Source organism: Microcaecilia unicolor, chromosome 6 (assembly GCF_901765095.1).
Source record: "Microcaecilia unicolor chromosome 6, aMicUni1.1, whole genome shotgun sequence".
Taxonomy (NCBI): domain Eukaryota; kingdom Metazoa; phylum Chordata; class Amphibia; order Gymnophiona; family Siphonopidae; genus Microcaecilia; species Microcaecilia unicolor.
The window spans coordinates 225,088,462-225,111,675 of NC_044036.1; the positions used below are offsets into that span (position 1 = coordinate 225,088,462).

Below are 23,214 nucleotides of genomic sequence, written 5' to 3' on the forward strand. Positions count from 1 at the left end.
AAAATGGACTTCTTAGAAGTTAGTGCACATTAATTTCCTTAATATGCATTCAGGCCTTAATGCTTTTCTACATGATTCTAAACTGACATATGTAAAAGATAAGATTACACACACTCAAACATTGCTCATACTCCTTTTACATATATTGCATGAGTTACCAGTGTAGCACAGATTTAGCTTTGTAGTTTAGTATGCAAAAATATTTCATAACAGTGGATTTGAAACAGTTTTTTTTTTTTTAATTATAAAAGGCATTGTTTAAAAGCAGTAACATAGTAGAGACCCTACAGCATATGAAACAGAAGGAAAGCTGATAGCAGTATGGGAAGATGCTGAAACTTTCTGAGAATGGAGAAGTTTTGTTCTTAGTACTGACAGTTCACTTATAAGATGGGGAATGTACAGGACTCTGACAGTCTAAATGTAAACAAACAAAAACTTTAATGTATTAAAGCAAAAAACCATACTGATCACAATATATTTTGTACTCCCAAGGCCTGTGGAAAGAGGACACATAAGTATACCAGCAATAATGTGTGACAAGTATAGCATATGCAAACAGCATATTCCACCAGTGATGTAATACTATTCACTCTCTATGAATGAGCACCTTCTAGTTGCTTATGTGCTCTTGGTTCCCACCTCAAATCCTCTGAACAGAACAGCTGAAGCACAGCATAGACAGGATTTCTTGTCATCCAATGTTATCAGCTGCCTGGCAGCCTTGTAGTCCAGGAAAGTGAGAATTATACTGGAGCAATATACTGCTATGCAATGGTTCTTGTAGACCAGTTCTTGCAGACCAGTTTGTGTTACGTAATATGGATGGAAGCTGCTAGTTCCACAGAGAAGACAAAGCAAGATGTATTAATTTGGGGGACATGCAGAACAAGGAATTTAGCTTCACCCAGTTGAGGGCAACATACATGTCACCTATTCCGCCATCCAAAGTTTGAAGGTCCTGTCATATGAGCATGTGGCTATCAGTTCACCATCCAGCGAGATATCCAGCCCCATGACTTTGCCCTCATGGCCAGCCAGTGTTTTCAGTGGGGCCCAGCCTGGGTGAGTCCAGACATTTGCAGTGTTGTCATATGCGCCAGTTAGCAAGAAGCTACCAATGGTAGCTGTGCAAAAGAAAAACAAAAACATAAAATAGATAAACAATTTTAAAATTTGATCAGTAATTTATTTTATTTGTGCCATTATTTACTTATTTGTAGTGTCTTGGAAAATGGTGCCACTTGGTAAAAGCAGTTAGTGCAGCTGTGTTTAAAAAAGGTTTGGCCAAGTTCCTGGAAGTAAAGTCTACAAAGTGTTATTAAAATAGACCTGGGGAAAACCACTTCTTCTCCTTGGGAGCAAGCAACATGGAATCTATCTACTTTTTGGGATCCTGCCAGGTATTTGTGACTTGAATTGACCACTGCGGGAAATAGGATACTGGGCTTGATGGATCTTTGGTCTGACATATGTACTAAAATAATAAAATTAGAAAAATGATACTAATTAATTTCATGTCGCTTTTTATTTTAATGTAACAAGTCATTATCTTGCATAAATGTCAGGTCTTTAACCTCTAAAAGATACAACCTACGTGTCTGTTAGTCATGAATGCACTGGAACCACAATGGGCAGTTTCTCCCACATGTCATCAACTGGGAACAGATTTTTATTTCCCTGTTTGCCATGTGTGAAGGAGAAACATATTAGTTAGTGTGAAGGAAAAATATGTCTCCTCTGGTACGCCATCTCCTTTCACTGCAACTTTCACTGTAACTAGAACTCTCTCAGAGCCCCATTAGATCTTCCTGCCCACAAAGTGAGATGAGCTGTCTCCACCTCAGCAGATCATGTGCCGAGTGTGTGACATTGACACTGAAAAAAGAAATGGAATACTCACGTTGGAATTTGACGGCTGCCACAAGGTTCTGGTGGGCAGGGATAGTGTAAATACATTTCCTCATACGCAGGTCCCACACTTTACTTGTGTTATCCCCACTTCCTGTTGCAATGTGATATCTAAAATTCAGGGAGTAGACTTTCAGTAGAGAGGCACACATTTATGGTAACTTAAAATGTGCATCTAAGAAACAGATATAAGCCAGACGGTATAAAGCAGGATTCAGGGATACTCTGTCAGACTACTTTTAGACAACCTGGAAGTTTTCTCCTGCTTTTTGGGGATTCCAATTAATTTGGAACCAAGGCAGAGATCCTGATGCCTTCAGGAACTATCCAGGTATTACTTCTCTATTGTACATCCTTTCCTTCATCCCCATATGTAGTGTAACCATTGCAGGAGCTATGTTCTATAGTTCCTTCCAGAACCCTGTAATCACAAGGCATCACTCTTGCGTAATTGACCATCCCTAGGGACAGTGAACAAAGCCAACCTGGTAAGTGTAAGACATAAATCGGACCAAATTTGGGAACTTCTACAGCATTGCCATTAAGTCACTAGGGAAGCCTGGCTCCTTATAGAAGTCTTCCTTCTTTAGATTGTCCATTTGATTAAGATGATGACATATGCACATCCATAACTATGGATATTAAAGTATTACAAAGTTACAGGCCTAGCATAAAAACAGATTATTCATCTAGCAATTAAAAGAAGATCCTCTTTTTTGATCTGCTTTTTATTTTATTCTTGAAGAAATATTAGTGTCCCTTGACCATTCTCATATACTCTTTCCTGCTACTACGATTAGCACACAGTCTTTGCTATTAACTAGCCTGGAAAATGTCACTCCTTGGCATCTGGGCATTAGCTGGGGCTGTGATATCAGCTCACGAACCAGGGGTGTAGCCATGGGCGGGCCTGGATGGGCCCAGGCCCAGCCACTTTCCCTCCAGGCCCGCCCAGCCAATGTCCCGGGTGTCAGCAGGTGGGGGGGGGGGGGGTGCTCCGCTGGCGCCGCAGTCCCCACCTGCCTACCAGCTCTGCCGACGGACACGACCCTCTTCTTCCCCTGCCCTGATGTAACTTCCTATTTCCGCGAGCGCGGGACACAGTGAAGGAAGGGCCGACGCGAACGCGATGAGGGAAGTGATTTGCTTGCTTTATAGCAGCAGCGCCGAGCAGACGTCAGGCGCTTCACGGACTTTTTTTTTTTTTAAGGCTGGGTCAGGTGCCAGGTGAAGAAGAGGGCCGTGTCCGTCGGCGGAGCTGGTAGGCAGGTGGGGACTGGGTCGGGGAGGGGGGGGCTCAGATGGGAGAAGGGGGCAGGAGGGAGAATGGGTCTGGGGCTGAAAAGGGGGTACCCTAATGCATGTGGATGAAGGGAACTGGGGGCTGAAAAGGAGGGTACGTGGGATAAGGGGGCTTGTTCTAGAACTGGGGGCTGAAAAGGGGCAGGGGCTGAAACTGTGGGGACTGGGGGCTGAAAAGGGGACAGGGAGAAGTGGCTGGGGCTGAAGCTCGGGACTGGTGGGAGAAAAGTGCTGGGGTTGAAACTGGGGACTGGGGGCTGAAAAGGGGGCAGGGAGAAGTGGCTGGGGGCTGAAGCTCTGGACTGGTGGGAGAAAAGGGTCTGGGGCTGAAACTGGGGACTGGTGGGACATGTGGGGCTGGGACTGGAACTAGGGGCAGGTGGGATAATGGGGCTGGAACTGAGGGCTGAAAAGAAGGGGCAACGAGAGGGAGGGCTGACCCTGGATGGATGGGAGAGGAAGGGCAAATGGTGGATTGAAGGGGCAGAGAGAAAGGGCAGACAGTGGATGGAAGGGAGGGCAGACACTGGATGGCAGAGAGAGAGCGAAGACAGATGCTGGATGGAAGGAAGACGGTGAAAAGAAGATGAGGAAAGCAGAAACCAGAGACGACAAACTGTAAATAAAATATATATTATTATTTTTTTTGCTTTAGGATAAAGTAGTATTGTAGATGTCAGGCATTTACCTGTTTTATGAATACAGCTTAATCAGGCATTGCATTTCTTACAAAGCAAAGTTTGAAGGATATGTGCTATTGACATGTTTGCCTTATAGCAGTCATATTTGGTCAAGTTTAACATATGGGATAAAATCACTATATTTAAAAATGTCGGTGTTCCATGAACCAGGTATGTGGTTTGTGTTAATGCAGGACAGCTGTTGCACAGACTGTTTACTTAGAAATCCATCATCAAGTGCACTCTAAGGCATTATTAGAGTATCCCAAGAAACACTACTCACACCTAGTGCCCACCCATGTTAGCTCTGGGCCCACCCAAAATGTCAGGTCTGGCTACGCCACTGTCACGAACATTCCCTTCAGTGGAATGGGGTATGAGCTGATATTAGAGACTGCTCATACATTTTCAAGCCAGTTTCTAACAAAATATTTTTGCTACAACTCTAGGTTGGTGTTGGCCAGAAGACCCTCACACAGGACTCAAGTTACAATTGCTCTCTGAAAACCTAGGTCAGGAGACATTTACAAGTTACAAATTTGGGTCAAAATTTCAGATGAAATCTCCTGTAGACAATTTTGTATTGTTTGTTGCAAATTTGTGCCCAAATATACACCTGCCAGTGCTTTGGATACAATTCTCAATTACATTTTACAGGAGAAAAGTTAGTTTCTGTTTGTTGTATTAAACTGAATTTGATTGTTGCTTGCCCCTCCCAGAAATTTTTGAGAGAGAACTTGGCTGACTCACTGGGAGATAATCATTGCAAAGCAAGAGGGGGGCTGGGCTCTGCATAGGAAACACAGACTACTTTGAAGCATTCCATGCAGTGGCGTAGCCAGAAGACAATTTTTGGGTGGGCACTACAACCCCCCCCCCACACACACACGCGTGCAGCACATTTAAAGTTATCGGCGCTGCCTCCACTCACCTTCTCCCACCGTGGCGCTGCCTCCTCTCCTGCACTTCATGGTCTCCGTCTCCCACCCCCGCGGCAGCGCTCTATCGGTGCTGCCTGCCTGACAGCTGACAGACGCAGCGCGATGACGTCCTGCTCCGGGACCTTCCCTCCGCCGCGTGCAATCCACCCTGTGTAAACAGGAAGTTGAATCAACGCGGCAGAGGGAAGGCCCCGGAGCAGGAGGATGTCGCGCCGAGTCTGTCAGCTGTCAGGCAGGCAGCGCTGATAGCAAATTGAAAGCGCTGCCGCGAGGGTGGGAGACAGAGACCGCGAAGTGCAGGAGAGGAGGCAGCGCTATGGCAGGGGGTGGGAGAAGGTGAGGATGGGCCTGAGACAAAACTGGGTGGGCCTGGGCCCATCCAGGCCCACCCGTAGCTACGCCTCTGATTCCATGTGCTGAACCTGAACCATAATACTGCTAAGTGTTTTCTGATTTTTTTATTCTTAATTTCTCAACTTTCTGGCTACAGGTTTAGCTACCTGATATATCTATTCTCCAGACTATTTCTTATTACTTAGTTTTGTTTTTCGTGTTGTCTTTTTTTTTTTTTTTGGGGGGGGGGGGGGGGTGGGGGGGTCTGTGTTAGAAGACAGAGAAGAACACCACAATACAGATTCACAGTACAAATTAATTATCTCCCTTTCTGCCTAGCTCTGATAGTAGAGATGATAGGCTTTTCAGACTGTTTGTTGTCCTTCACCCTGCTAACTCTTGCTGAACAATTCTAACTTTGGCTACTATACTACCAGGTTTATTTTCTATTGCTAGTCCTGTAAATTGCTTTAGGCTGTCATTTGCATTTACATTGATGAAACTGCTATAATTATTATGGATATTTAGATTTACAGGAGAATAGTTTCTAGCTGAATTTGATTGTTATATCAAACTACTACTACTACTTAACATTTCTAGAGCGCTACTAGGGTTACGCAGCGCTGTACAGTTTAACAAAAAAGGCCTACAATCTAAAGGACGAAATGTCAAGGGGCAGTCTAGATTTCTTGAATAGAGGTATAGTGGTTAGGTGCCGAAGGCGACACTGAAGAGGTGGGCTTTGAGTAAGGATTTGAAGATGGGCAGGGAGGGGGCCTGGCGTATGGGCTCAGGGAGTTTATTCCAAGCATGGATTGAGGCGAGGCAGAAAGGGCAGAGCCTGGAGTTGGCGGTGGTGGAGAAGGATACTGAAAGGAGGGATTTGTCTTGAGAGCAGAGGTTACGGGTAGGAACGTAAGGGGAGATGAGGGTAGAAAGGTAAGGAGGGGCTGCAGATCGAGTGCATTTGTAGGTTAGTAGACTGAATTTGATTGTTTTAGCAAACTGTGTCATTGCTTGTCCCTCCTAGAGAATGTTTTTAATAGAAGATTTGGCTGACTCACCCACCCTCCCCAGGGTTCTCTACTCATATATAGACAACCCAAAAATCATTAACATTACTCCTCAGTCATACACAGGCAATCTTGCAGACTGCTAACCCTATCAAAGTACACCTGTTCATACCCATTCCAACCAATCAAGATGACTTTTATTCTGTGTAATAATCGTAGTGCTCTAGTTCCAAGGCACACCCATCTGGAGGCTTAAGGCTTGGCCTATCTGTCCACAGCTTGCTACTATAAAACAGAATTTCTGCAAACTAAAGCAGGAATTGGATGCAATTAAAGCAGCTTCTATCAGTGTACAACATCATACAAATTAATCACCACTGCCTCAAAGAATACAACCACCTAAGAACAGATGGATCACAGCAGTCTCAGGCAGACTACAACATGTGGCACAGAAGCATCCACCCCCGTGGATGCTGACCTTACAGAATTGTTTTGCTCCATTACAGAACTGTGATGCTTCAGAAAATAGAACAGAGATGGAAGAAAAAGAAATGAAGATGTCCCAACAGAAAAGACACCCCCAGAGCACTGACAAAGAATCTCATACTAGAAAACTGTTGCTGCTAGGGGATTCCATTATCAAAGGCATAAGAATATAACATAAGAACATAAGAGTAGCCATACTGGGTCAGACCAATGGTCCATCTAGCCTAGTATTCTGTTTTCCAAACAGTGGCCAAGCCAGGCAGAAACCCAAATCGTGGCAACATTCCATACTACAAATCCCAGGGCAAGCAGTTGCTTCCCATGTCTGTCTCAATAGCAGACTATGGACTTTTCATCCAGGAATTTGTCCATTTTTTAAAACCAGATACGCTAACTGGTGTTACCACCTCCTCTGGCAAAGAGTTCCTGAGCTTAACTATTCGTTGAGTGAAAAAATATATCCTCCTATTTGTTTTAAAAGTATTTTCATGTAACTTCCTTGAGTGTCCCATAGTCTTTGTACTTTTGGAATGAGTGAAACATCAATTTACTTCTACTCATTCTACACCACTCAGGATTTTGTGGACCTCAATCATATCTCCCCTCATCTGTCTCTTTTTCCAAGTTGAAGAGCCCTAACCTCTTTAGCCTTTCCTCATATGAGAGGAGTTCCATCCCCTTTATCATTTTAGTTGCTCTTCTTTGAATCTTTTCTAATTTCGCTATATCTTTTTTTGAGATACAGCAACCAGAACTGAATGCAATACTCTTAAGGTGCGGACGCACCATGGAGCGATACAAAGGCATTATAGTATTCTCGGTCTTATTCACCATCCCTTTCCTAATAATTCCTAGCATCCTGTTTGCCTTTTTGGCCACCGCTGCACGAGCATATTATCTACAACGACACCCAGATAATTTTCTTGAGCACTGACCCCCAAGGTGGACCCCAGCATCAGGTAATTGTGATTCGGATTATCCTTTCCAATATGCATCACCTTGCATTTGTCCACATTAAATTTCATCTGCCATTTGGACACCCAGTCTTCCAATTTCCTCAGATCTTCCTGAAATAATTCACAGCCTGCACGTGTATTAACAACCTTGAATAGTTTTGTGTCATCTGCAAATTTAATCACCTCACTCGTCATTCCGATTTCCATATCTCTCTATATAAAAAGCAACACCAACGTTCTATGAAGCCTCCAGCCGGAAGTGTGAAGGGGGCGAGATATCCGGTTTCCCTATGAGTGTCTGCCCCACCCTCTCTGTAACACAGTCAGTGAAGGAAAACAGCAGAGCACGAAATCAAATCGCTGGCTCTGTAACAGTGAAGGACAGAGGGGGGAGGGGAGAGAGGCCAGAGGGCAGGGACACACACACTCCCACATGCACACAAAAGAAAACATTGCTAGCCCCCGTTTCATTTGCATCAGAAATGGGGCTTTTTTACTAGTCATTTATAAATATGTTAAATAGCACCGATCCCAGCACAGATTCCAATGGCAATCCACTCTCCTACATTGAGAGAAATGACCATTTAACTCTACCCTCTGTTTTCTGTCCAATAACCAATTCCTAATCCACACACCAGAACCTTGCCTCCTATCCCATGACTCTAATTTTCTCAGGAGTCTCTCATGAGGAACTTTACCAAAAGCTTTCGTAAAATCTAGATATACTACATCAACTGGCTCATCTTTATCCACATGCTTATTCACACCTTTAAAGAAATGAAGCAAATTGGTGAGGCATGACTTCCCTCGGCTGAGCCCATGCTGACTCTGTCCCATTAAACCATGTTTGTCTACATGTTCTACAATCTTATTCTTTATAATGGTTTCCACTATTTTGCCCAGCACAGTTGTCACCCGGATCACCCCTAGAACCCTTTAAAAAAAATCGGCATTACCCTCCTATCTTCAGGTACTATAGACAATTTTAACGACAAGTTACATATTGCTAACAGCAGATCAGCAATTTCATCCGGTCCAGATGATTTACTACTCTATGTCAATTTGACTCAGTACATCTTCCAGGTTCACCAAGATTTCTTTCAATTCCTCTGCATCATCATCCTTAAAAACCATATCCGGTACAGGCAGACCTCTTACATCTTCTTCCGTAAAGAGAGAAGCAAAGAATTCATTCAGTTTCTCCGCTATGGCCCTGTCCTCCCTAAGTGCCCCTTTTGCGCCTTCATGATCTAAAGGTCCTATGGATTCCCTCACAGATTTCCTGCTTCTGATGTACTTGAAAGAGTTGTTACTGTGAGTTTTAGCCTCTGCAGGAAGATTCTTTTCATATTCTCTATTAGCCTTCGTACTTGCCAGTGCTTATGTTGCTTCTTATTTTCTTCGTTTGAGTCCTTTTTCCATTCTTTGAAGGACAAGTTTTTGGCTGTAATGGCCTCTTTACGTCACCTTTTAACCATGCAGGCTGATGTTTTCTCTTTTTTCCACCTTTGCAAATATGTGCAATGCATCTGGACTGGGCATCCAAGATGGTATTTTTGAATAACGTACATGCCTGATTTACTGTCCTAACCTTTGCAGCCGATCCTTTCAGTTTCTTATTAAACATTTTCCTCATTTTATTATAGTCACCCTTTCGAAAATTAAATGCAGCTACAGTAGATTTCTGTTGCAGGTTCATCCCAGATAGCTGAAACTTGATCATGTTATGATCACTGTTTCCCAGGAGAACCAACACCGCCACCTCTCACACTATGCCTTGAATCGTCGGTTCCTGGACCAGCTGCTCCAAGAAGCGGTCTTTATTACATCTAGAAATTTTATCTCCCTAGCACTCCCTGACGTAACATTTATCTGGTCAGTATCAGGGTAATTGAAATCACAATTATTATAGCATTGCCCAATTTGCCAGCTTTCCTAAACTAGGTCCTGTAGTGCCTGCTAGAGGCTGTTAAAACTGTGGTACAAAGCTCAAGTTTTAAAACTAGGGGGAAAGGAGTATAGCGATTAGTTGATAAAATTTACTTATTTATATTTTTATTCTGCCTATCACTAACCTACAATTCCTCCTTTAAACCCCAATCTTTAAGTTCCCAAAGCACAAAGTAAATGATGTTCACTTACCAGAGACATGTCCTCTTCTCTCAGAACTTCTCAAAAAGAAAGTTCAGTGGGACCTTTCCTCTTTATATAGTTTTGAATCTAAGGAGACTGCTTCAAACAGGCCATTTCAAGCTAACTCAGTAATCAGATTGCTCTTAGAGGCAGATGCACTAAACCTTAATGAGCCTTTAACGACCCTCCAACAAGGAAATTTTGATCCGTTGCATGCATCAAAGGGCTTTTACCGAGGAAGCTAGCAGCTAACGAAAACGGAATGCAGATGAGCAATTTGTGTACAAACCCCATCGAAACGAGATGCACTAACCTTTTCCGATTGCCTTTACGCAGGAAAAAGGCAGGAAATCTAACGAGAGGTCTGTACCTCTCGTTAGGACAGCTCTGTGCCAGGAAAAATCGTAAAGTGAAAAAACAAACAAACTCTGAGCCAATCCCAGTGCATTAGCAGAGCTAAAAGCGCTGTGATTGGTCAAAAGGAAACTGAAAGGCACAATCCATAAACAGAAGCCTCTATCAGCCCCAAGGAGTTCAAAAATATTTCTTAAATAAGCTTTCAAAATGTCCCCATGGAACAGAAATCCACAAGTCCGGATCTCCCACCGCTGCTTCGGCTCCTGCCACAATAGTACTATCCAAAAAAAAAAAAAAAAACACCCACTGCGTGTGCGCGACCCCATTCATCTCAGTGGAAAAGAAAGTGCCATTTCAACAGAAAATGATAGCAGCCAGCTCCCCCTCGTTAGCAGCTGCAGCCCAAAGGGATGGAAGCCCGGGCTGACAAAAAAAAGAAAGAAAAACATGGGGGGGAATGAAAAGGGGACTCGCTCGTCAAGCGACTTCTCAGAGTTTGTGCAAATGCCCCGAACCAAAACAAGCCAAAGCCGCTGTGTCTACGTTTCCCGAGGCGCGCACACACACACGTCTCTCTCCTCCTGGGCCTGCCCCCGTCTGACGTCAGTAACCTACGCAGGTTACTAACGTCAGACGGGGGCAGGCCCAGGAGGAGAGAGATGCGCGACCGAAGCTGTGCATCAGCTTTTCTTCTTGCCCGTGCAGCGCCTTCAGACAGAGGAGAGAGGCGCTGCACGGGCCCGGTAAGAGGGAGGGGGCCCAGTGGAGGGGGGGAATGGCAGCGACGACCCCAAGAGGGGCGGGGCACAGGGCAGAGGATGTCGGGAGGCGGAGCTGAGGGGAGACAGAGTAGTAAGGAAGGGAGGGGGGCCGGGGCTGCTAACGCTATGTTTTGCTTTTTAATTTATATTTAAATCTTTTTTTATTTACTGAAAGTTCAATACATATAAACCAAAAACATCAACTTGAACACTAATCTAGTACAAGAACATCAGTCAGCACTTCACAGTCAATGAAATTTCTTTTTATCCCCAGACACCCCAACCCCGTTTCTTATCCCTCTGCTTTAAATCTGTTTATATTTAACTCGTTGTAGTTGATATTAACAGAGACCACACATACTATTTCAGAACGTATAGTAATAAACAATCTTATATCGTGGAATTATCAAGTTTCGCTTCACTTTCCACCATGAACCATAGTGTAACTCTTTAATCCGTAGTTAACCCCTTTCTCCTGCCTTTCCTAGTTATCAAACCCTCCCTCCCTACCCTCCCTTCCCTTCAAAATCTAGGATATTTTCAGACAGTCTGAATACAAGCTGTTGTCACTAGAAGTTCAACAGGTAACTCTTTGAAGCATGTGGTAATGTCTGTATAAATGGGTTCCATTTCTTTAAGAATTGCTGCAAGTCTGATTCTGGCTTGCCTTGACACATCTGTCTTTCCAAACGCATTAAAGCCACCATTTTCATTCTCCACACCTGTACTGAGGGACCATCTGGAGAAAGCCAATCTACAAGAATTGATGCCTTCGCTATGACTATGGCCCGGTTTATGAATGCAATGCAGCCTCCCGGAACCGGGGCTGTCACCTCAGGATTACCAAATAGCAGCAACGGGGAATATCGCCAATCTATAGCCCACAATTTAGAGACTTGTCTCAAAATGATCTTCCAAAATTCCTCCACCTGTGCACAACGCCAGAACATATGCCCCAAAGTCGCTCCCTCCTTCCCACACTTGGGGCATTCTCCATCTGGGGAGGCTCCCATGTGAAACGCTCGCCGTGGGGGAATGTGTAGTCTGAGGGCAAATCGATATTGCATCTCCCAATGTGCTGATAGTAAGGAGGATCGCTGGATTGTCAGGACATGTCTTTTGAACATGTCAGACGTTACTGTAATATTCAAGTCAATCTCCCATTCCCCAGCGTATTTATCATAGTCCAATTCCAGTTTATGATCTTTGATGTGTCTGTGATGGTATTTCAAAGGTACTTTCTGTTGAGAGTTGAATGAGAATGCCTCCGCCACTTCCACTTGGACATCTTCTGTTAGGTCTTCCCATTCCAGGCTAGACACATAATGTTGTAACTGCCAATAGTGAAAATAATCTTTCGGAGTTATCAGCTTTGACTTTTGAAGATCTGTAGGTGATTTTAGTTTCCCTTCCTCTGTTAGTATTTGTTGAAGATAAATTATTCCTTGGTCTTCCCAGCGTTTAAACATCGTGTATAAATCTCCTGGAGGGAAGTCTGGATTCCCCTTCAATGTCAAGTATGGAGTAGTTTTATAAGAGAATTGATGCATTCTGCAAATCCACTTCCAGGTTTTTTGCGCAGTCTGTAGAATGTTAGTGGCCGTCAAAACTGGGAATGCTCTCTTACCCAAACCATGAAGGGCACTACTAAAGTGAAGGGGTTTTAATAAGTTTTTCTCCATTTGAGTCGCTGAAAAATCTGATGTGTTACGGAACCAGTCATTGATGTGTCTCATTGCACAGGCCACCGTCATATGCCGCATGCTCAGCACTCCCATTCCCCCATATTCTTTTGGTATCTCCATCACTGTCTGAGGCAGTCGAGGTCTTCTCCCCTGCCAGAGGTATTTTCTTAACATTGCATTCAACTGCTTTTCATCTTTACTAGAAAGGTACAATGGCAAAACTTGAAAGATATACAGCCAGCGTGGGACTATCATCATGTTATACAACGCTATGCGTCCTGCGAGAGAGAGAGGTAGCCCCTGCCAATGACCCAGCCTTGTTGCTGTTTCAGTCAGCAGTTTTTGAATATTCAGATTATAGAGTTGGGACAAGTCGCTCGGGATCTGCACCCCCAGATATCTGATGGTTCCTGCCGCTCTGCGTAATGGGAATTTAAATCTCTGCATATCATCGGGGCTGGTCTGGATGTGCATAACACTAGATTTCTCTAGATTGACTTTAAAGCCTGATAGTTTACCAAATTGGGAGACCCTGCTTATCAGCACACTCAGTGACGTTGTTGGATTAGAGGTCATTATCAATAAGTCGTCTGCAAACGCTAACGCTTTCACAGTCTCTCCCCCTACCACTACCCCAGCTATCTCCCTTTCTCGTTTCAGGCTCCTCAGCAGGGGTTCTATCGAAAGGAGGAAGAGGGCTGGAGATAATGGACAGCCCTGCCTCGTGCCCCTTGCTATAGAAAATTGAGTTGTTCTTAAACCATTGATCAGTACTGCAGCTGTGGGGCCCGAGTATAATGATTGAATCGCCTGATATGCCCATCCCTTGACACCTATGTGTTGTAGCACTGCAAACATGTACTCCCATTCCACTCTGTCGAACGCCTTCTCAGCATCCAGACTCACCAAGATTGCCTTTGTTTCTGTACAACTACATTGTCCCATTGCCATGAGTAGGCGCCTCACATTTACTGCGGAGTGCCTATTTCGTACAAAACCCACTTGCTCTGGTTCTATTAATGTCGGTAACACTCTCTGAATTCTGTTCGCTATAAGCTTGGCCATGATTTTTGTATCCACATTGATTAGTGATATGGGCCTATAGGAGTCTGCCTGAGTTTCTTTTCTTCCTGGCTTTAAAAGTAATGTGATTAACGCTTCATTAGCATAAATTTGGAATTCTCCCAGTTCCACCACCTCTTCATAATATGAGAGAAGAGGTCTTATTATTTGCTGGTTTAACATTTGGTAGAATGCACTAGAGAACCCATCAGGCCCCGGAGCCGAGTGTTTAGGCAACGTTTTAATTATATCCTGTAGTTCCTTCCCTGTTATTGGTGAATTAAGTTCCTCTAACTCTATCTCTCCTAGCTTGGTTAGCCCTGCCCGCTCTAGATATTGATTAATAGAGTCTGTAGAGTGGGGCATTGGCGTAGAGTATAAGTCTTGATAAAAATCTCGAAACACCTTCGCTACCTTGTCTCTTTGGTTTTGAATATGGCCCTCCTTGTCCTTGACCGCCATTATTACTCTGCTTCCTCCCCAAGTTTTTATTACGCGTGCTAACATGCCTCCCGATTTGTTCCCAAAGCGTTGTAACCGATATTTCCTACGTATTAATGCCCTAGAGGCTCGGTCCTGTAGGAGGGAATCTAACGCTATTCTTGCTGACTGCATTTGCTCTTTGAAGAATGTATTGGGATTATTAATGTACCTACGCTTTGCTTTTTGGAGTCTTTTTTCTAGGTTGGTGATTGCTCTAGTGGTTCGCCTTTCTCTTTTAGCTGTGAAGGCTATAATTGCCCCTCTTAATACTGCTTTAGCTGCTTGCCAAAACAAGGATGGCTGGCTTTTGTGGGCTGCATTAAATTTTTCATATTCCTCCCAGCTATCTTGTATATATTGTTTAAATTCAGTGTCTGCGGCTAAGTATGTTGGAAAGCGCCAACCCGCCCCGACTCCAGATAATTCTGGATCTGTCAAGTCTATCCATGTCATCGCGTGATCTGAGACCTCTTCTGGCCCTATTACTGCGTCTGCTACCATATGAAACATGTTTTGATCTACAAGAATGTAATCTATCCTTGACCAGCTGCCATGTGCCCGTGACAAATGAGTATAGTCTCGTGAGTCTGGATGAAGAGTCCGCCACGTATCCACCAAATTTAGTGATTGCATGAATTGTGGAAGGGCTCTCGATCTCATACCTCCCCTGTTGGCCCGTCTAGGTGCTGAGCAGTCTAATGTTGGATCTGCTACGAGGTTAAAGTCTCCCATTATAATTAGGGGGATAGCTCTGCGAATGAGACATCGCCGGGCCACCCGCTCATAGAATGATTTGTCAAATAGATTTGGCCCATACAGTGCTACCAGCATATATTCTCGATGTTGAATCCATAGATGAATCATCAGATATCTCCCCTGAGAATCTCTTTCTATAACTTCCGATTTGGCCACTAATCCCTTGCGGATCAGAATAGCTATTCCTTTACTCCTCCCCTCAGCTGGAATCGCATGGACTTCTCCTACCCACGCCCGCTTCAGTTTCTGATGTTCTTCTGTATTGAGACGGGTTTCCTGCAAGCAGGCTACATCTGCTCTATGTTTTTTAAGGGCTGCTAGAATTTTTGTTCTTTTAATTGGGGATGAAATACCTCCCACATTCCAAGTGAGGAACCTAACTAAATTGTGCTTAGTCATTACTATGTCCAGTTGTCGTGTAGCGGTGAAATTTTTTTTTAGTAAGGAACCCCGGGGCCCAGCTCCACCCGTGTTCCTTCCTATCTAACCACATGGCTCCAGTGATCTGTTCTGTTACCCTTCCCCTTTCTATGTGTCCAACAGCGTGTTGTTCTCTATTTGCGTCCCAGAAAGTCTTGCACTTTACTTTCCTTCCCATCCCCCCCTCTCTCCCGCCCCCCCCTCCCTTCCCCCCCTCCCCCCCCGTCCCCCTTGACTCCAACCTTGCACTCCCCTCTCTTATCTTAGATCAGGTGTGCTGAGTCAACGATGGTAGGGTCTCCTCCCTCCCCCCTCCACACTTGCCATATATAGTAGCTCATATTTCAAACTTGTTCATCTCTCTCTGCAGGAAAAACACAGTGTTGTAAATTACTTCATATAGTACTTACTATTCAACATTTAGCTATTCAACCAACGTTCTGGCGTCCAACTTAGACTTAACTTTAGATTACTGAGTTTCTAGCTCTCAAAGAGTTATGTTATGTTCTTCAACTGTTGTTTCCCCCCTGTTCAGAGTTTTTATGATCCTGGAATTGTAGTGCTTCTTGAGCTTCTTTTGGAGAGCCAAAGGTTCTCCAAGTGCCGTCCATGTTGATTTTTAATTGCGCTGGATATAGTAGCAAAAACCGTTGGTTCCTCTCTGCAAGTTGTCTGCAAATCGGGGTAAAAGCTTTCCTGCGTTCCTGTAACGCCTGAGAATAGTCTTGGAACACTTTAATACTGACTCCATCCAGATTTAAGGAATCCCATTTTAATCGTGCTCCCCTTAGAATTTCTTCTTTATGTACAAAATTATGTACTTTAACAATCACTGCTCTTGGTCGAGTTCCATTATTAAGTCTTTTCCCCAATCTGTGAGCTCTTTCCAGGCAGAGTGGGCCCATGCTGTCAGAAAGGGCAAATTCTGATTTTAGCCAGCGTTCTAATTGTTCCGCCAGAGACCGATCCGGTATCGACTCCGGGATACCTATAAGTCTCAAGTTGGATCTTCGAGATCTATTTTCAAGATCATCCATTTTCATTGCCTGTGCTTTCAATTCTTTTTGTATCTCTTGCAACGACGCCACAGCGCTAACTGCGGCGTCCTCCGCTTCCGACACACGTGCTTCAAGTTCGCCCGTTCTTTTTGTTGTTTCACCAAGTTTCGTTTCTACGCTTGTTAGCCTTTCAGCAATCTGGGTTAGTTGCGGTTCCAAAGCGGACTTTACCGCTTCTGTGAGCTGTTCGAGTTGAGCCTGGTGGAACCTTGGCGTCGAGTCTGACGCAGGGCTCGGCGCCATCTTGTTTTCGCCGACCCCTCGCTGCTTCTCTGGTTCTTTTTTTGTTGTTTTCCCCGTCATCGCTCTAGTTTCGCGGATGATATAAGAGTCCATGTGTCTTAATTTTGTTTCCGATTACGTTCCTTCGTTTTTCAGCAAGTCAATCCCGTTTGTGGAGGGTTCGAGGGAGGGAGAACCCGAGAGTGAAAAGGAATGCGACCTCTTCCCTCAGCCCACCACGTGACTCTCTCTGCTTTTTAATTTATAATGCAGGGGGAAGCGGGGGGGGGGGGGGGGGGGGGAAACGGCGACCTCGGGCGGGGGGGGGGGGGGGGGCAAGGACGGCCATACAGGATGCTCATGACGAGCGCCTTTGCCCCCTCCCGACCCTTTTTGTATTTTTGTTTTGATTTGGGAGCCATGTGCTTCTGTTTTGACTGTTTGTGGCATGCGCAGAGCAGCTAACATAACGCTTGGCTGCTCTGCGCATGATTAGGGGCCGATTACCGACGTGTATTGCAGGGGCGTAGCTACGGGTGGGCCTGGATGGGCCCAGGCCCACCCATTTTTGGCTCAGGCCCACCCAGTCTCACTGATCACCAATCAGGTGCCAGCTGCCTTGCACATCACATCGCTGCTGCTCCAATCACTTAGCTCAGTCAGCTATGTGTAGAAAGTAGCGAAACAAATCTTGTGAGCTGAGCCCTGCAGCTCTGGTGTTATTTTTTTTTTTAATTTACCAGCGCTACAACAGACCTTCAAGCAAGCAAAGTAGCAGCCCTCCTGCTGCACTGCCGTGTTTGCTACTTTGCTCTGCTCTGGACTCTGGAGTCGGCATCGGGGTCTTTGTTAGTTCGCTCCCTGCTGTGCTCTTAAGGTGCTTACCTCCATGGGCTCAGCTGTTCTGCTTCCCTTGGCTGCTGCAATAGCAAGCAATTCTTTTTAGTGTTCACTGACTCACTGATGTTTGTTTGCCCCTGCTGTGTGATCATGGATCCTGCACAGCTCATGTCTCAGTCAACCCCCAGGACCCAAACCTGTGGCAAAGTCAGGAAGTCGGAGACCAGTGCTGCTTTGTACTTAGCAGCTGGGGAAATCTGGGCACTCATTATCCTCCAGCCCCAGGCACCAGGAGTGAGTCAGTAGTCTACTCCCCCCCTTCTCCCCAACACTGCACCACGTGCACACTGCACACACTGATCGGGGCTGTAGGGTTCTCTGAAATCTACAGGAAACTTTCTCTGCATTGGCCTCAGGTAAAAAAAAAAAAAAAAAAGAAAGAAAGAAAGAAAAGAAAAAACAGTTTTATATTTAATGGTGATGGGCTTCTGGGTGCATGTGGTCTTCACAATGTTCAGTTTAAAGAAAAGCTGTATATTTCCTGTTGGTGGTCTTCTGGGTAGGGGTGGGTGATTGGGAAGGGAAGAGGGGATGCTAGACTATGGGGGAAGAGAGAGGGAAGGGCAGGACTGTTTCCAGACTATGAGGAGTAGGTAGAGGAGGGCTGATGCTGAGTTATGGGGGGATGGGGAAGGGGGAAGGAAAGGACAGGACTGATGTTGAGATACAAGGAAGGATGGGAAAAGGGGTAGGCAAGGGCAGGGCTGCAGAGATGCCAAGTTATCCAGTTCCAGGCTGGAGATTTGGGGGCAGTCCTGGTTTTGAACTTATATCTAGATTGTAAGCTCTTTGAGCAGGGACTGTCTTTTTTTTGTGTATGGTGTGCAGCGCTGCGTATGCCTTGTAGCGCTATAGAAATGATAAGTAGTAGTAGTATTATATCCCAAAACAGTGTGGGATTTGTAGTGCCCATTGATTGCTTCGAGTCCCATAATGCAACAGAATGGAGTGGGCAGAAATGCAGGAGAGCCCCAAAATTTCCAGCCTGGAACTTGGTAAATTGGCATCTCGGGGGCTGATGCTGGGCTACGGGACAATTTCTAATTTTTGATCTTTTATTCTGTAATTGGTGAGAGTTGTCCTGTGTTTTGGCATGTGCTTTGTGTGGGGACCTATATCAATCTGACTTGTCTGGCTTTTACAATGGGACATATATTGCTGTTGTGTATATTCACTGCTGCTTTTTTAAAGGTACTGTTATTGATATTTGTGTGTTCAGAATTGATGGTGTTAAGGTTTTCTACATAGGCTCTAAGAAGCTTCATAAGATTTAATGTTACTTCACAAAGAATCTGACAGGGAATGGATTTTGACAATGTTGCTATTACTGAGGTCCTATCAGAATCTGAATACACTTTTTTTCAGTTGAAAACTGTAAGAGGAAACATCTTAGCTGTGGACTATGACAGATCTGCCAAATATTTTTAGGCCAGTGTCCAATTTGCCATTTTTATCTAAAGTTTTAAAAAAGATGATTTTAACACAGTTTAATCAGGCATTTACGTTTGTTGTAAAGCAAGGTTTGATGAATGTGTGCCATTGCTATAATTATTTTGAAGGATACTGTGATGTGTGTTGAGGTGTTTGCCATTATAGTAGACTTATGTCTGGTCAAGTTTAAGTGCTGTTTGTCTAGTAATTGCCTAGAATTGTGGGATCGTGCAGGATAGAAATTTTTAAAATAAATTTTAAAATGGTGGTGTTCCATGAAGTATGTACGCAGTTTATGATGACACAGGACAACTGTTGGGCAGATTATTTACTTATCCTTCATCAAGTGCACTCTAAGGCATTATATTGTAATATCCCATGAAACACTACTCATACCTGTATACATAATGCCCACCCATATTAGCTCTGGGCCCACCCAAAATGTCAGGTCTGGCTACGCCACTGGTGTATTGTGATTCTTTGATACATTGTACTTTTCAATACCGATCCGAGCATGTGTGACTTGTTGTTTTGGTGCATTCTTCGTTTTTTTAAAATCGTTAGGGACTTTAACGATTTAGATTTTTTAACGTTTGCTTGATGCATCTGCCTCTTAGTAACCTCTGCAAATATTCTACTTCCTCACACCTTAATTAACACCTAATTGAGGTAATTAGCAGTGCTACCTCTCCAGCAACCAAAGAACAGAAAATAACTATCTTTTAGAACAAGATTTGAGCCTTCATTCTATACTTTTAAAGTTCTTAGGCTATTAACAGTTTAAAACTATGGTAAAAGCACGGCTTTTTTTGAGGGGGTACTCGGGGGTACTGAGTACCGGCACCTTTTCCAGTGTCTGCTAAAATTGACCCATGGACCACAAGTTTTAATGAAACTTGGGGTCAGGCTCAAGACACCAATTCTGCCTTGTCATAGATTCTGGGACTGGTTGTAGGGGGCCTGGCTATTGTGGAGTGAGTCCCTCAGTGATCACCCCACCCCTGAAGGGTGGCCTGGCATTTGAGTACCTTTTTTGCTAGAAAAATTGCACTGGGTAAAAGTGTCTACTTCTAGAGAAACTTTCAGTTTAAACTATGGGAATAGGGTTATACACTATAGAAACTAGTTAATAGTGCTTGCTTTAACTTTAGAACACAGTTCAAGGGGCGCAGCAAAGTAAAATGCATTCCAGGATCCTCAGCTACCAGGAGTACCAGGCAAATACTGACTATAATCAGAGAAGAAACTAATGAGTCTAAAAATGATATTGTTATCTACCTGGGAACAAATGACCTGGCCAATATGTGTTTGCATGTTAAGTGGTGCTTAGATGGCAACTCTGGCTGTATCAACTAAGGCCGGTGCTGGGCCGGCTTGTACTTTATGAGTCCCGCATACAGCAATCCAGTTTAGGATGGGCTGAAGAGAGCTTTGACTGAAAATCCAGTAACTTGGAACGTGAGAACAGTGCTGGGCAGACTTTTATGGTCTGTGTTCCATAAATGACAAGATGGATTCAGATAGGTTGGAGTGGGCTCTGACAGCAACTCTAGCAGTTGGAACATAAGGACAGAGCCGGGTGGACTTCTACAGCATGTGTGCTCCAGGTATACGATATGTTCATTGTTGATTCAATTTTGAATTGATAATGTATATGACTGTTGGCAGAATGGATGAACCGTTTAGGTCTTTATCTGTCGTCACGTACTATGTTACTATGTTGCTGTATCTGAAATTTCTACCTGTGTAATCCTTGTACCAAGTATAACTGCCTTTGTCTGACACTGAAGCTTCTCCTGATGTAATCCTGTTTGTACCAGAGGGTATCTACTTACCCGTTAGGAGAAAAACTAATGCCATAGATCTCTTTCAGGTGCCCCTCAAGGAACATGATACAGCGCCCAGTCCTCAAATCCCAAACCCTGCCAAATGCATCAAGTCCACTGCAAGAGAAAAGTACAAATTATAAACAACTTCTTTACTGGCCGGCCAGCCAACCAATCAGTAAAACTGTACCCCAATTAGTTTATACCTTGAAAGGGTCTGCCCAAGTTCAATGGACACAAAAAAAGTGAAGTTACTTACAATCCACGACAAAATCAATAATGCCATTACCACTCTAACCTCCTGGGCTAATGCTTTTAAAATGAAATTAAATAAAGAAAAAACACAGTGCTGGTTTTCTCTTCACAATACTCCCCTTATCTCCCTGATGTCAAACTCCCCCTATCTGACAACTTAAAGATGCTAGGAGTAACGATAGACAGCCATTTATCTTTTGATAACCACGCTAAGCTCACCACGAAGAAAAAGTTTAATATAATGTGGATATTGAAACGAGTGAAGCCTTATCTCCCACTCAACACTTTCCGGAACCTGATACAGTGTTATTACCCACTCCGACTACTGCAACAGTATCTTTTTAGGATGCAAAACCCAAATACTGAAGAGACTCCAAACTGCCCAAAACACAGCTGCCAGACTTATTTTTGGCAAATCAAAATTCGAAAGTGCATCACCTCTTCGAGCAAAGCTTCACTGCCTCCCCATCAAAGAAAGAATAAATTTTAAGATCAACACAATGACCCACAAGATCATCCACGGCGAATCCCCTGGCTACATGAATGAATTGATCGACCTCCCTGCTAGAAACAGATCTATTTCTTCATGAACTTATCTTAACCTACACCTTCCCAATTGTAGAGGAATTAAATACAAGACCTACTACGCATCCAGTTTCTCCTTTTTGGGCAGCCAGCTTTGAAACGCTATACCCAGACCAATCCGATTAATAAACGACTTCTTGCCCTTTAGAAAAATGCAGAAAGCTCATCTCTTTAAGCAAGCCTACCCAAATGCCCCAACCTAATCTTGCCAACTTCCACCCCCAATTCTGTTCTGACTTAAATACCAACCTCCCATCCTTCTCGCCTTAATTTTATCCCTCCTTACCCTTTCTCCCAAATTACACTATCCTATCCTGTCTACCCTCTTTTATCCTAGTCATATATTATCTAGCTCAACATCATACACCACTAAGCCCAACTTTACACTGTTTTCTACTGTTTTATTAAAATTCTATTAACTTTGTATTTCAAATTACTATGTAAGCCGCATTGAGCCTGCATTATGTGGGAAAGCGCGGGGTACAAATGTAATAATAATCTTCTCCGAGGACAGCAGGCTGATTGTTCTCACATGTGGGTGACATCCATGGCAGCCCCAGGTCTGGAAAATCTTCCTAGCAACAAAAGCTGCTAAAAGCCTTTGAGGGCGCGTGTGCAGCCGTCTTCCTGCCCGTCGCGTGAGAGTCCTGCTTCAGTGAACTTATGAAGCAAAACCAAAGAAAGGAACAACTCCAAAGGGGAGGCGGGCGGGTTGGCGAGATCAGCCTGCTGTCCTTGGAGAATACCTGCTACAGGTAAGTAAGGCTGCTTGTTCTCACATGTGGGTATCCCTAGCCCCCAGGCTCACTCAAAACAACAAACAGGGTCAATTGGGCCTCGCAACGGTGAGGACATAACAAAAATTGACCTAAGAAGAAACATCTAGCTGAGAGTGCAGCCTGGAATAGAATAAAAATGGGCCTGGGGGGTGGAGTTGGATTCTAAACCCCAAACAGATTCTGCAGCACCGACTGCCCAAACCGACTGTCACGTCGGCTATCCTGCTGAAGGCAGTAATGAGATGTGAATGTGTGGACTGAGGACCACGTCGCAGCCTTGCAAGTCTCTTCAATAGTGGCTGTCGTCAAGTGGCTCTAACACTATGAGCCGTGACATGGCCCTCAAGAGTCAGCCCAGCTTGGGCGTAAGTGAAGGAAATGCAATCTGCTAGCCAACTGGAAATGGTGCATTTCCCGACAGCCACTCCCCTTCTGTTGGGGTCAAAAGAAACAAACATTTGGGAGGATTGTCTGAAGGGGCTTGTCCGCTCCACATAGAAGACCAATGCTCTCTTGCAGTCCAATGTATGCAACTGACGTTCAGCAGGGCAGGTATGAGGACGGGGAAAGAATGTTGGCAAGACAATTGACTGGTTCAGATGGAACTCTGACACCACCTTTGGCATGAACTTAGGGTGAGTGCAGAGGACTACTCTGTTATGATGAAATTTAGTATAAGGAGCATGGGCTACCAAGGCTTGAAGCTCACTGACTCTACAAGCTGAAGTAACAGCCACCAAGAAAATGACCTTCCAGGTCAAGTACTTCAGATGGCAGGAATTCAGTGTCTCAAAAGGAGGTTTCATCAGCTGGGTGAGAACAAAGTTGAGATCCCATGACACTGTAGGAGGTTTGACAGGGGGCTTTGACAAAAGCAAA

The 23,214-nt window shown here is 44.3% G+C and overlaps 1 protein-coding gene across 4 annotated transcripts in view; it reads right to left on the minus strand.

Moving 5' to 3' along the window:
- Positions 1 to 424: 424 nt before the first annotated feature.
- Positions 425 to 23,214, minus strand: part of PRPF4 (pre-mRNA processing factor 4) — a 682,089-nt gene continuing 659,299 nt past the window's right edge. For all 4 annotated transcript variants that reach the window (XM_030206511.1, XM_030206510.1, XM_030206512.1 and 1 more), the window contains 3 exons: positions 20,726 to 20,833; positions 1,904 to 2,022; positions 425 to 1,127 (listed from right to left, as the gene is read on the minus strand). In XM_030206511.1, the coding sequence (XP_030062371.1) occupies positions 934 to 1,127; positions 1,904 to 2,022; positions 20,726 to 20,833 (421 nt within the window). In that variant the 3' untranslated portion in view covers positions 425 to 933. The remainder of the gene's footprint in view (positions 1,128 to 1,903; positions 2,023 to 20,725; positions 20,834 to 23,214) is intronic.